Source organism: Cyprinus carpio, chromosome B22 (genome assembly GCF_018340385.1).
Source record: "Cyprinus carpio isolate SPL01 chromosome B22, ASM1834038v1, whole genome shotgun sequence".
In the NCBI taxonomy this organism is placed as follows: domain Eukaryota; kingdom Metazoa; phylum Chordata; class Actinopteri; order Cypriniformes; family Cyprinidae; genus Cyprinus; species Cyprinus carpio.
The window spans coordinates 1,387,687-1,400,793 of record NC_056618.1 but is presented as its reverse complement, the minus strand read 5'-3'; the positions used below and the strand labels follow the sequence as shown (position 1 = coordinate 1,400,793).

Below are 13,107 nucleotides of genomic sequence, written 5' to 3'. Positions count from 1 at the left end.
TCGCGTTTTATCTTAAATAAAAACAAGCAGCTTCTACAGTGGGGAGTCACATAAGTGCCAAACTATGTGAGCCCTCAGATGGATCTATATTTAAAATAAAACGAACACATTTTAAACATTTTCTAATGAAAACATGAGTGGTGTTTCTTTGTGGAATGTATGTAGTATGAATTAAGAACCAAAGAAGACAAAGAATGTCCATACAAACAATGATACTTAGAATTCACAATATTTAATCAATCTTGGACAACTTCAGGTACATTATTCTCTAGTGTATTAATTGGCCCCTAAAGTGCACACTGCCTGCACACTTTTCAGGTACCTCTCAACAGTGTGTACAGAACTGGCACAGTCACAGCAAATGCGGCACATGTCAGGACAGTATTGTATAGACTTGTTTTGTTGATCTGCGCCTCCAGTCTTTTCTCAGTTTGACTGAGGCCTTGAACGACTGTGTCTGTATCGCATACAAAGAGCTGCTTGTCTCGGGTTTGAATGACGGGCTTCTCCACGGGACGGGACTGTAGAGTTGTCTTGACCGCCTGCAGCTCGGTCTCAACCTTCCCGACGTTCTCCTCCAGATGCTCCAGCTGCGGTTTAAGGCTTTCAATGAGCCCTTGGGCTCTTTGGCTGTGTTGGAGAATCTCTTGAATCGCTTCTTCTGAAGCACTAGACGCTGGGACAAGGGTAGCTGCTGGCGGAACAAACGCTGGTTTGGCTGCTTTCACGTCTTTTACGCTGCCTTTCAAAGCCGTCCTGAGTGAGTCGATGAGGTTGCTGAGTTCATCTTGTTGCAGTTTGTGCATGCTGGCTTGGACCTTGATGGCTTCCTGAAGACTCACTGGTCCCTTCTGGGCCTCCAGCAACAAGCTCTTGAGTTCCTGCAGACGTACCCGGTTTACATAAGTGGAGCCCATTACCCCAATGACGGCGCCCAACACCGAACCAATAATGGACCAGTTTTTGGTGCGTTCGGCCCTGGTCCTCTCTTTCCCGTGGCTCCCTCGCACGGCAGCAGAGAAGAGCGCAAACTTCTCTCGCTCGCCGCCTTCTGCGTTCTCATAGGCCGTTTTGAGACGCCGTTCTTCCTGTAAATGACAAAAAAACGTAAAAGGGAAGGTGCAATTCTGCAATACATATACGTATAGGGCTGGGTGATAAAACGATAATGATAAAAGGATAACAAGAGTTTGATACAGTGGTTATGCACCAAAAGTCGCCTCTGTGTCCATCCGCATCACTGTAGCGCCCTTTTGGAGAATATCCACTGCACGGATGCGCTGTTTTCATTCAAATCAAAGCGTAAATACACATAGAAAACATATTCATGCTGCACGGCTGACACAGAAGAGCGTACGCTGCCTGCGTTCAGCTCGTATTCTCCAAAATGGCGTTACAGTGATGCGGAGAGACACAGAGGAAACAAATTGTTGAATAAAGTCATTAATTTAGTTTCCTTCACGTACAAAAAGTATTACCGTAGCTTCATAATGTCATAGTTGAATCACTGATGGCAGATGGAATATTCTGACGATGTCTTTCATTCTTTTCTGGACCTTGATAGTGTAATTTACTTGACAGTTAATGGGACAGTCACAAGCCTCCCGGTTTTCATCCAAAATATCTCAAATTGTGTTCCGAAGACGACTGAAGCTATTTATTTCAAAATAATTACTTTTCACCATTAAAAAAAATTAGGTTTTTGATAATGAACATAAATCTACATCTGCATCCTAACTCAAGCTTCTACTTGTTAGTCAACGCAAGCTACTGTCAAATGTGCATTTCTAAGAGAGAAAAAAAAGTTTAATATTAAAAATATTTAATAGACAAAAATGAATTATTAATATTGCAGCCCGCACTGCAAACTGTGCTGAAGAAGATTATGATTAGAAGTTAAGCTGTTTCATAATTAGAAGATAGAACGTGCAGAAACTAAGAATTTGTATTTTTCTATCAAGATATTTATTTTGTTATGGAAAAATGCCTGGAAAAGTGTGAAGAATTCAAAAACTTTACCTTTTTTTTTCAAGTTCTGATCACAAAGAGTAGTTTAAAACCACAATTAACTGTCTGGTTTCTAGAACCTTCACTTAGGGGCAAACATCTGCCTTTAAACTTGAAAGAAATTAAGATTTGAAATGTATTTGAATAATTATCGATATCGACTGATATGAAAAATTTGATTGTGATCATTTTTGGCCATAACGCTCCTAGTCCTATATACGTATACATTACTAGTTCCACCTCACCTGCAGTAACTTGTGTTCCAGTGTGGCTAACTCTAAGTAATGTGCCTCTTCACGAGACACACGGTCCAAGCGGTCCCTCACTTCCTTCAGCCGAACCTGAAGAGCCTCCAGGCTGGCATGAGCTTCTCTGACGATCCCTCTGGCGACCATGAAGGCCTTCTCAGCCTAGCAGCAAAACATAATTCAGATTATACTGACATTTAAATGAATCCAACAGTGATAATGCTTGCATGCAATAATTGGGATAGTCAGAATGAATCCAAAAGTTATTTTTGAATCCATTTTTCGAAAGAAATCCAATCGAAATTTCATTTGGATTGAGCACCATGAGATTAATTGAGGTTTCTACATGAAGGCTTTCCAATTTTATTAAGCCACCAATGTGATAACTTGGTTAAATGTAAACGAAGGTGCATCGTTCATGTTTTCCTTACCTCAGAGACATTGGACTGAGCATCTCGGACTTCACTGAGCCCGACAAACTCCTCATATCTCTCCCACCAGTAGTTGACGCTCACTCTTGCGGTTTTCACTGCATTTCGCCCCCACTGCCTTCCCAGCTCTCCTGCGTACGTTAACGCAGATGCTGTGTGCTCTTTAACGGAGGTCATTTTATTCGGCTCATCCTTCGGACTTTGCTGCTGGGTGCAGTAAGTTCTGTGGAGGTTCCTCTGGACCGGGCCGGACACCTGGTGTCGGTGGAGACACGTGGAGACATGGCTGCTTGGAAATATAGTGTTCCCTCTGAACCTCATTGAAGAGATTCATATGCGGAGCCGACGCACGTCAAATATGCAACCTGTAAACATAATAAAAATTTAAAAACCACAAGATATCCTATATATTCTCAGATAAAATAAAAACAACAAAAAAAAAATATTTCTACAATAACTATAGGGTATATTATACTGCAATACACTACAGTTTACTGTAGTAAAAGCTAAAGTATACTACAGTATTTTTTTATCAGTTCATTATAGTTAATACTACAGTATGTTGTTGCATTGATTTACAATGTTTTGTCAATTCTATAATATACACAGTATAATACACTTTACTATACTATGGTTCTATATTGTCGGCAAACAATGTTTACAGTTCTAACTGAATTAATGTCAGGACATGAACTAATAAAACTCATACCAGCGTTTCTCCGTTTCGAGTCAAAGTCCCCCAAATCACATTCCACTTCAATACAGAGCATATCTAACAGTCAAAATATCAGTCAAAGTCCCTTAAATGTCATTCTGCGGCATGAGAGAGCATTTCTTTCAGGCACAGGCGGCGGGTGCTCTTTTCGATAGATTCTTTTTTTAATGATTCAAATGAACCGATTCGCGAATCATTTAAATCTCTCGGCGGTCTATAACATTTTTAAAATTTCATTAACCAACACTGTATATAAAAAACAACAGGAGGGATATTATAAAATTGAGAATAGAACCGTGAGGTTGACTTAAACGAATCAAATTATCTTTTGAACCAGTTCATTTCCACTAACCGTCCGAACGAACCGATTCGCCAAAACGAATCAGGCACTTGTCGGGAACACTACATCCGGGTAACAGCTGGGGTCCTGACAGCGCGGAAAAACGCATTAGCTAAACAATCTGCGCATCATGTCCTGAAGAGACGGTAAAAATTAAAACACAAATGCTAAACATGACTGTTTCATCGTGTAGAAAGTCGTATGAAATACAAACAAATAGTTCCGATTATTTTTCCGGCTCTTTAAAGATTGTAAACTTGTTGATTTTCTAATCTTTATATTCACGATGCTATCAGGATTAGACGGTTAAGACATTCCACATTTTAATGAATGAGTTCGCTCGGTGTTGGGTTTCTCTTTTTATTGTTATTCGGAAAATCTATTTTAAATCCATTAAAAATTATAAAAAATGTATATAAAAAACATCTCTCAAAATTTTAAAATTTATATATATATATTAAAAAGATATACAAATACTTACTTTTTCACAAGGAAAAAAAAAGAAGCCCCTCAAGGCTCCCAAGAAGCAGTCGAAGGAGATGGACGATGTAAGTTCAGGTTTCTGTTGAAGTGTTTCTACATAAACACTGAGATCACGGTTTGTGCTTAGAGTGAAATAATAACACGGGGAGATTTGAAATGCTTTGCACATTTTCTATACCCCACAGGAGGACATGGCTTTCAAACAGAAACAGAAAGAGGAGCAGAAAGCAATGGAACAGCTGAAAGCCAAGGCTGCTGGAAAAGGACCTTTAAGTAAGAGACACATAAAGCCACCAGAAATCTTTCTATAGTGTTCTGAGTTTTTCTTTTGTCAACAAGCAATTCTGTTTTGTTTTCTTTCCGTAGCTGGAGGAGGAATCAAGAAGTCTGGGAAGAAATGAATGTGTTTCTGTGTATATCTGCTTGCCGTGTAAACCACCGACTCATGATTTGGCTCCACAGTGGCGACTAAAATGAATTATTTTTTAGTTTATATTTCTCTCGTAAAGGAATAAAGTTTGTTATGACTGTAAATTTCAATTTCAGATGTTTAATGTCTCTGTGAAATATTCATTTGACATGCACAATATCCAAACATTTCAAGTAAACTTGAGTCTCATGTAAACAATCACAGAAGTGTTTCTACAAGCTTCTCCATCTGATCTCCGGAGGCACACTTTTCTTGTCCACAAATGTTCCATCTCATCTTTGTTCAACCTAAAAACAAAAAAACACTTTTTTTTTTTTGTGATGTGTCTTTAATCATTTTGCTGTTGTTCACGTCTCTTACATTTGTTTAAGCTGCTTACATGTTTACTTCAGCTTCACTTGTACTGGATAGTGGTCACTCACTCTCCGCGCCTGTGAAGAAGATACCTGTGCTTTAGTAAAATGTTGATCAAGTCCTCTCCAAAACAACATTCTGTAAGCTAAATGTACAGTAATCAGTAACTCATGTCTTTATGGTAAGTGTGATTAAAAAGAGGGTTTTCAATCCAAATAAAAACTGATTCTCGTATACCTCCTCATCTGTCAGTTCGTACTCCTTCTGGAAGTTGAATGATTTTGCAGAATTTGGAACAACAGCATTCAGCATTACATCTCCATACACCACAATCCTGTGTATGAATATGTGTCACATTAACGAGAGTGACATCAAATCAGATTCGTTAGTTTGTGCAGTGTGATTATTTACTGATCGTAAGTATATTCATTGTAGTTGCTGGCTGTGGTGTCCACACCATCTTCGATCAACCAGTGGAAGTTATTCCCCCAGAATCTGGTTCTTTTCTTGGCTGCCTCGGACAGATATCTGCCATCTGCGTTGAATTCCCCCAAAATCATGATGTTCTGTATCGATACATATATAAAAATGTATCAACTATTTTTTTTTTTAGAACAATTCTGGCATTGGATGCTGATTGGTCAAATACAGTACAATACAGTAACAGCTACGTTAGTTCTTCACATGTCAAGACTAAATCTAACAGAATGATTACATTTATAAACTTAAATGTATTATTTTGTAACCATTTTGTTAAAGGAATAATGCATGGCTTCTAGTATCTTGAGACTTTAGAAATAGTAAATTGAGGGTTTGGAGCCAAAGATAAAAACCAATACATGAAAATATATAAATGTAGCTGCTTGTGTTTTCTGGTCTTGCATTGTGTTTTACTTCAGTCTTCCATTTCTCTCTGACACTGCGAAACACGTCATACAGTTCGTCAAGTTCCTTTTCTGCATCTTCTGGCTTTATATGGACTGGTATCAGCACCAAATCTTCCAACACTGTTGAGACATGAGTGCAATTAATTTAAATGAATAAACTTCTGTCCACATACACAACTTCTGTTAGAGCTCAGCCACTGACCTTTCTGTTTCAGTTGTTTTGACTGTCAATTGTGTAAACTGGTAATGTGGTTATTACACAATACAATAATTAGGAAAAACTGATTTTTGTCATTTTCTTTAAGCTTGAATTTATCGTCAGCTGCAAGGTCTGGGGCCAATGATAAAACTGAAAATATGCTGCATTGTACAATAGCCAAAATCATGACTCTTATCACACATAATTTGTTACACTAAGATGATAGACAATTACAGCACATCTATGCCATACTTTACCTGTGTTACGACATCTGAATCGCACAGCATATGGTTCTGTGGAGAAAGCATCTTCATCTCCAGGCTGATTGTCTTTGTATTGGTAAGAGTCGACCACATCCACCACTTTGTCCTTCATATTGAAAATGCAGAGTTATTAGTCTTTAAATAGCCATATAAAGGCTTTTTTAAGGAGTCTTTTCATACATGAATTATATATATATATATATATATATATATATATATATATATATATACATATATATATATATATGTATATATATATGCAAGTTTACTCACTAGCTCAACATGAACAAGCAGGTCAAGAATCTGAATTCATTGTGTGTCATTTAAGTAAATTCACGGTCATGTCTTCAAATGTCTAAATGTGTTCATCTCTCCGACATCAGACAATTGCAGACATTTTGCAACTTTAAAATTACCTGTAAAGGAACATATACTGTTCTTGTTGTTCTCCTCTTCCCAGGCGTGTGCTGATCACCATTTTGTAATTAATTGTACGGTCATACCTGTCAAAGAGCAGTCAGCCATGGTTACAACTTTATTTTACAATAACATTTTTCACTGAAAAACACATCTGGTTGACTCACTCATTCAGCGCTTTGAGAAACTTTTCCACTGCAATTCCACTAGAATCCACCACCTCAAGAATAAGGATGATGTCATAGCGTGACACTATCTGAAGAAATGGAGCGATGAAAATTCATGAAGGATTATTAAGATAAACATCATGTTACAGAATCAGAGAATCGTTTAAGAGGAAGTTCCCTGGTAAGTGTTCGTCAAGATGTTTTGCAGCCCATCATGACTCTGGACTCTCTGTAAAAATGATAATACATGGGGCAACTTTTTAAAGCAATGTTGCTTGGGGACTTTCCCATTGAGAATGGCTCATATATTTTTATCTGGATACTTTAGATTGGTCTTGGGCCCTGTATCTCACCTGGTTGCCCGTTGATGACAACATTGCCCAGCAACATTGTTCAACATGTTGCCCAGTGTATCATCACCTTAAGTGTGGTCTGGCCTCACCTTGATCAAAGTTTCCTGCACAAACATTTCAGAGAGTTTTGCATTCCCAAATCTTTGTACGTTGAAAGACGCGACCTTCATGATGCCTGTAAAACATTAAATTAAGAGGAAAGCGAATTAGACAGATAATGCAACAAGCCAATAAATAAATGTTTCTGAGAAGTTTGTTTGAATGTTTTTAATAAAACTTATGCTCAGTAATGGCAATACAAATATGAGTACAACCCATATAGAATAATGAATATAGTAATTAGATAGATAGTAGTACATGCTTCTTCAGAACAAGGGTATTCAAAATGGTCCACTGTAAAATTTCTTTAACTCGTCTCTCTTCACCTTCATTTCTGGCCATGCCTACCGCTGTCGTGACCTTTACACATGCATGAATGCCTATATCATGCAGCTGTCAACAAGTACAGTGAATCATCCGTGCTCTATTTTCTTCGAACACTGTTGCAATCACTACATTCCTTTTAAAACAAAGACAAGCAGAAGAACCTGTTTCAGGAGTCGCCAGAGCGGTTTATGAAGAATTCGGGCATAAAAGAGATCACTAACATTAACATTAACATTTATGCATTTAGCAGACGCTTTTATCCAAAGCGACTTACAGTGCATTCAGGCTATACATTTTTATTTATTTATTTTTTTACCAGTAGACGACTCCACTAGAGTACCACTAGACGATTCTTCAAATGGTGAAACGAATCCTTAAAATATGTTTCAATTGGTCTAGTAGACAACGATTTGAAATGTCAAAGGTACTCTATAAAAGGGTAAATCTGATCAGTTAGAGAAGGAAATTCTATTCTCCAAAGAAGAACAAGTCTATTAAAACAAATGTGACTAGATGAATCTTTTGAGTTTTCTGCAGAAAAGAGAAATCGCATATGAATGACAATCTTTTGTGAACAATGACACCACCAGCCCGTCAAACTGTGACAATGGCTGTAGTTTTTAAACCAAAGTTATGTAATTTCAAGTGGTTTTTACTTTTTCATTCATTCAACATCTCACAAGTAAAGACAAGTTTAGGAGCTTTATTTCCAAGACCACCATTTGTTGTTACTAATAAGATGATTTTTAATAAAAAAAAAATAATAATAAAATAATATATATATATATATGTATATATATATATATATTAAAATATTTGTAAAACAACAAGGTTCTCAACAAGCATGAGAACCTTACTTGATTTTCAGAAGTCAAAAGTTTATAAGGTTTTAAGAATCCACAAACAAAACTTAACTTACCTAAGCACTGGTCCAAAGATGATATTAATAAAAACAGAATCATTACTTATATTGGACACCTGTGAATTGAACACCTGTGACTTGACTGGCTAGATTCAGGAACCTGTCGAGTGATTTGGCCCAGCCCTAATTTTGACAACCCTCGAAATAACAAAACAGTTCCTCACTCTGATCAAACACTGACTCGGAAGTGAAAAGTGTTCCGGTGAGTTAAGAAAATACAATCATCCTCATACAGCCACAACACGTTTAAAGTTGCATTGAAAGGTGGAGAAATAATTGGACAGTTTGGAGAGAATGACACAATTTACTTGTTCTCGACAAACACACACACACACAAAGAAAAAAAAAAGAAAAACTTTTTTGAGACACATGTAAAACTGTGAAGTAAAATAAGTGAAGGAGCCTGTTTCCATCAGTCAGGTGTAACAGGAAGCTGCTGCAAAGGATGCAGTTCTTATTTTTGGAAATATATAGAAAATGAATAACAAATTCTCCAGTTGAAGTTAGATTTGGGAATAAAACTGTGAGGTTGACATACTGGAATCATAAACAATGCAACACACCTGAATCTTCAAGGAACTCTGTGACTCAAATGAATCAAATCAAACCAAAATGAATCAGGCACTTGACGGTAACACTACATTTGGGTAACCCCTGGGGTCCTGACTGTGCAGAAAAAAAGCATTAGGTGTCCAATTCGGTTCCTGGAGGGCCCCTGTTCTGCGGAGAATTGTTTCAAAATATTTGCCTGGAAGTGTCTAGTGAGTCTGAACTCTGAAGAACTTGATTACTTTGGTTCAGGTGTGTTTGATTAGGGTTGGAGCTAAACTCTGCAGGACAGGGTCTCTGTGTTCGCCCAGTATTGGGTTTCTCTTTTTTATTGTTATAATAAAAATCTATTTTAAATCCACTTATTAATTTTAATGAATATGTCTATTAAACGTTTATTTTGACAGCGCGGAAAAACGCATTAGCTAAACAATCTTAGCATCATGTCCTGAAGAGACGGTAAAAATTAAAACACAAACGCTAAACATGACTGTTTCATCGTGTAGAAAGTCGTATGAAATACAGAGGTTGAGGTTTCTGTTGAAGTGTTTCTACATAAACACTGAGATCACGGTTTGTGGACAGATGAGCTGCTTAGAGTTAAGTAATGACTAGCGAAGATTTGAAATGCTTTGCACATTTTCATTACTGGTTTAATCGCCTGCACCCATCCCTACAGGAGGACATGATTTGGGTCCTCAGTGGCGACTAAAATGAATTATTTTTTAGTTTATATTTCTCTCGTAAAGGAATAAAGTTTGAAATGACTGTAAATTTTTAATTTCAGTTGTTTAATATCTACAATATCCAAACATTTCAAGTCTTCAACTTCAGTCTCACGTAAACAATCACGGAAGTGTTTCTACAAGCTTCTGATCTCCGGAGGCACACTTTTCTTGTCCACAAATGTTCCATTTCATCTTTGTTCAACCTAAACAAAAAAAAAGTTATTTTTTTATTTTGTCATGTGTTTTTAATAATTTAGCTGCTGTTCACGTCTCTTACATTTGTTTAAGCTGCTTCCATGTTTACTCCAGCTTCACTTGTACTGGATAGTGGTCACTCACTCTCCGCGCCTGTGAAGAAGATACCTGTGCTTTAGTAAAATGTTGATCAAGTCCTCTCCAAAACAACATTCTGTAAGCTAAATGTACAGTAATCAGTAACTCATGTCTTTATGGTAAGTGTGATTAAAAAGAGGGTTTTCAATCCAAATAAAAACTGATTCTCGTTTACCTCCTCATCTGTCAGTTTGTAGGCCTTCTGGAAGTTGAATGATTTCGCAGAATTTGGAACAACAGCATTCAGCATTACATCTCCATACACCACAATCCTGTGTATGAATATGTGTCACATTAACGAGAGTGACATCAAATCAGATTCGTTAGTTTGTGCAGTGTGATTATTTACCGATCGTAAGTATATTCATTGTTGTTGCTGGCTGTGGTGTCCACACCATCTTCGATCAACCAGTGGAAGTTATTCCCCCAGATTTTGGTTCTTTTCTTGGCTGCCTCGGACAGATATCTGCCATCTGTGTTGAATTCCCCCAAAATCATGATGTTCTGTATCGATACATTAAAAATGTATCAACTATTTTTTTAGAACAATTCTGGCATTGGATGCTGATTGGTCAAATACAGTACAATACAGTAACAGCTACGTTAGGTCTTCACATGTCAAGACTAAATCTAACAGAATGATGACATTTATAAACTTAAATGTATTATTTTGTAACCATTTTGTTAAAGGAATAATGCATGGCTTCTAGTATCTTGAGACTTTAGAAATAGTAAATTGAGGGTTTGGAGCCAAAGATAAAAACCAATACGTGAAAATATATGAATGTAGCTGCTTGTGTTTTCTGGTCTTGCATTGTGTTTTACTTCAGTCTTCCATTTCTCTCTGACACTGCGAAACACGTCATACAGTTCGTCAAGTTCCTTTTCTGCATCTTCTGGCTTTATATGGACTGCTATCAGCACCAAATCTTCCAACACTGTTGAGACATGAGCGCAATTAATTTAAATGAATAACCTTCTGTCCACATACACAACTTCTGTTAGAGCTCAGCCACTGACCTTTCTGTTTCAGTTGTTTTGACTGTCAGTTGTGTAAACTGGTAATGATGTTATTACACAATACAATAATTAGGAAAAACTGATTTTTGTCATTTTCCTGAAGCTTGAATTTATCGTCAGCTGCAAGGTCTGGCGCCATTGAAAATACGTTACATCGTACAATACTGGGCCTAAATCATGACTCCTTTCTCATGTAATTTGTTTCACTCAGATTATACACAATGCCGTACTTTACCTGTGTTACGACATCTGAATCGCACAGCATACGGTTCTCTGTCAAAAGCATCTTCATCTCCAGGCTGATTGTCTTCATATTTTTTATTCTTTATAATATTTCTTCCAAAAAATAATTTTATCATATATCTATGAAAATAATTCATAAAAAAAAAGATTGAGTCTGTGTGAGATTTTTTCTTTCAAATAAGGTTTTTATCAAGCTCCTATGAAAATGGGTCATATAGCATTCGGTGCCATTTGAGTCCACATGACATAATGTGGTATATTTTGTGTAAAAATGGGCTAATACTTGTTTCTGAATGCTAATCTTACAAAGTTACCGCTCCTCTACAATCAAACACAGTAAACATTTACTCAAAAATTAATCAATTAAAAAATAATTACTCTTATATTAGTGCAAGTAGGCTAAACTGCCATGTCCCCAAGTAAGCTTGGATAACATCAGCCACAAATATAAGTAATAAAAATCAAACAAAATGCAATTTTTTCAATACTGTTGTATATTCTTATTGATAATATTCCTCAACAAAATATATTTTTGTTATGCATACATTTTTAATGCTTAAAGTCTTTAAAACATGTTGTTTCCCTGAATTGAATGCGGCCCCCTGTTATTTTGATGAGGAGTCCCTCTGAACACAGCCCTTGAATGTTTCTCTATTAACCTCTTAAGATCCTGCGGCCTCATGTGAGGACATTATATTTTCTCTGAGACTGTACATGTCTGGATGTCCTGTACAGAGCACATTCAGGGCTTTTCAGAGATACCAAATGATTGGATGTTTCACCATGACCACTCCCTCCCCTTGGTCTTCAAAATGTCTGAAATTAATTTAGTGACACTCTGACGGAAATATGATCATACTTTGTAATTATCATTTAAATCTGTAAATCTGCTACGGGGCTCGTTGTGATACACACCCTGAAAGAAGGTACATATACCTTAATAAAAAGAAGGGGAGGTGAAGAAAGGATATACAAGGAAGAAGAAAAAAAGAAAGTGTTAGAACTCAGCTTTGTTGATTTTGTAGAAACTGTAACAATTTATCTTGACTTTGCCATTACAATATGTGTGTGTCTCTGTGGTGTGTGTTCATGTCTACGTGCTGTGTGTGTATGTTTGTGGTGCGTGCGTGTGTGTGTGTACTGGTATTCCCTGCATTATGGGGTCCAAATGTCCCCACACGTATAGTAATAACAGTAAACTTTCATCTAGTGGGGACATTTATTTGGTTCCCATGAGGAAAACAGCTTTTATACGTTAAGTTATTATTAACTCATACAGAATGAAATGTTTTGAAAACCTAAAATAACTGTAGTTTTGTCTTTTGAAAATCTAAAACAACTGTAGTTTTGTGTGAAAGGCAGGTTTACATGTAGGGTTAGGGTAAGGGGATAGAAAATACTATTTGTACAGCAGAAAAATCATTACGCCTATGGCATGAACCCATAATGATAGGAATATTAGTGTTTGTGTGTGTGTGTGTGTGTGTGTGTGTGTGTGTGTGTGTGTGTGTGTGTGTGTGTGTGTGTGTGTGTGTGTGTGTGTGTGTGTGTGAGAGAGAGAGAGAGAGATAGATAGAGAGAGAGAGAGCAAA

The 13,107-nt window shown here is 37.0% G+C and overlaps 4 protein-coding genes and 1 pseudogene across 9 annotated transcripts in view; 1 reads left to right on the top strand and 4 right to left on the bottom strand.

Moving 5' to 3' along the window:
- Positions 1 to 13,107, bottom strand: part of LOC109062242 — a 995,865-nt pseudogene that overhangs the window by 955,096 nt on the left and 27,662 nt on the right.
- On the bottom strand, positions 217 to 3,415 carry ccdc51 (coiled-coil domain containing 51). The gene is made up of 4 exons (XM_042748987.1): positions 3,396 to 3,415; positions 2,687 to 3,051; positions 2,253 to 2,417; positions 217 to 1,088 (listed from the first exon to the last, which is right to left on the bottom strand). The coding sequence occupies exons 2-4, from the start codon at positions 3,005 to 3,007 to the stop codon at positions 315 to 317; spliced, it is 1,260 nt and encodes a 419-aa protein (XP_042604921.1). The 5' UTR covers positions 3,008 to 3,051; positions 3,396 to 3,415; the 3' UTR covers positions 217 to 314.
- Positions 4,028 to 5,242, top strand: tma7 (translation machinery associated 7 homolog). The gene is made up of 4 exons (XM_042749843.1): positions 4,028 to 4,046; positions 4,207 to 4,289; positions 4,410 to 4,497; positions 4,591 to 5,242. Exons 1-4 carry the CDS (start codon positions 4,028 to 4,030, stop codon positions 4,623 to 4,625), a joined length of 225 nt encoding a protein of 74 aa, XP_042605777.1. The 3' UTR covers positions 4,626 to 5,242.
- The window catches only part of LOC122141485 (deoxyribonuclease gamma-like), a 30,684-nt gene continuing 22,331 nt past the window's right edge, over positions 4,755 to 13,107 (bottom strand). For 3 of the 6 annotated variants that reach the window (XM_042749004.1, XM_042749003.1, XM_042748999.1), the window contains 6 exons: positions 6,352 to 6,464; positions 5,903 to 6,015; positions 5,420 to 5,574; positions 5,246 to 5,342; positions 5,015 to 5,085; positions 4,755 to 4,941 (listed from right to left, as the gene is read on the bottom strand). In XM_042749004.1, the coding sequence (XP_042604938.1) occupies positions 5,038 to 5,085; positions 5,246 to 5,342; positions 5,420 to 5,574; positions 5,903 to 6,015; positions 6,352 to 6,464 (526 nt within the window). In that variant the 3' untranslated portion in view covers positions 4,755 to 4,941; positions 5,015 to 5,037. Of the gene's footprint in view, positions 4,942 to 5,014; positions 5,086 to 5,245; positions 5,343 to 5,419; positions 5,575 to 5,902; positions 6,016 to 6,351; positions 6,465 to 6,773; positions 6,861 to 6,941; positions 7,031 to 7,383; positions 7,470 to 7,741; positions 7,779 to 8,639; positions 8,652 to 13,107 lie in introns of those variants that run through there. The other 3 variants (XM_042749002.1, XM_042749001.1, XM_042749000.1) reach the window with 3 other exon arrangements.
- On the bottom strand, positions 10,195 to 11,475 carry LOC122141493 (deoxyribonuclease-1-like). Its single transcript, XM_042749016.1, has 4 exons — positions 11,078 to 11,475; positions 10,602 to 10,756; positions 10,428 to 10,524; positions 10,195 to 10,267 (listed from the first exon to the last, which is right to left on the bottom strand). The coding sequence occupies exons 2-4, from the start codon at positions 10,748 to 10,750 to the stop codon at positions 10,220 to 10,222; spliced, it is 294 nt and encodes a 97-aa protein (XP_042604950.1). The 5' UTR covers positions 10,751 to 10,756; positions 11,078 to 11,475; the 3' UTR covers positions 10,195 to 10,219.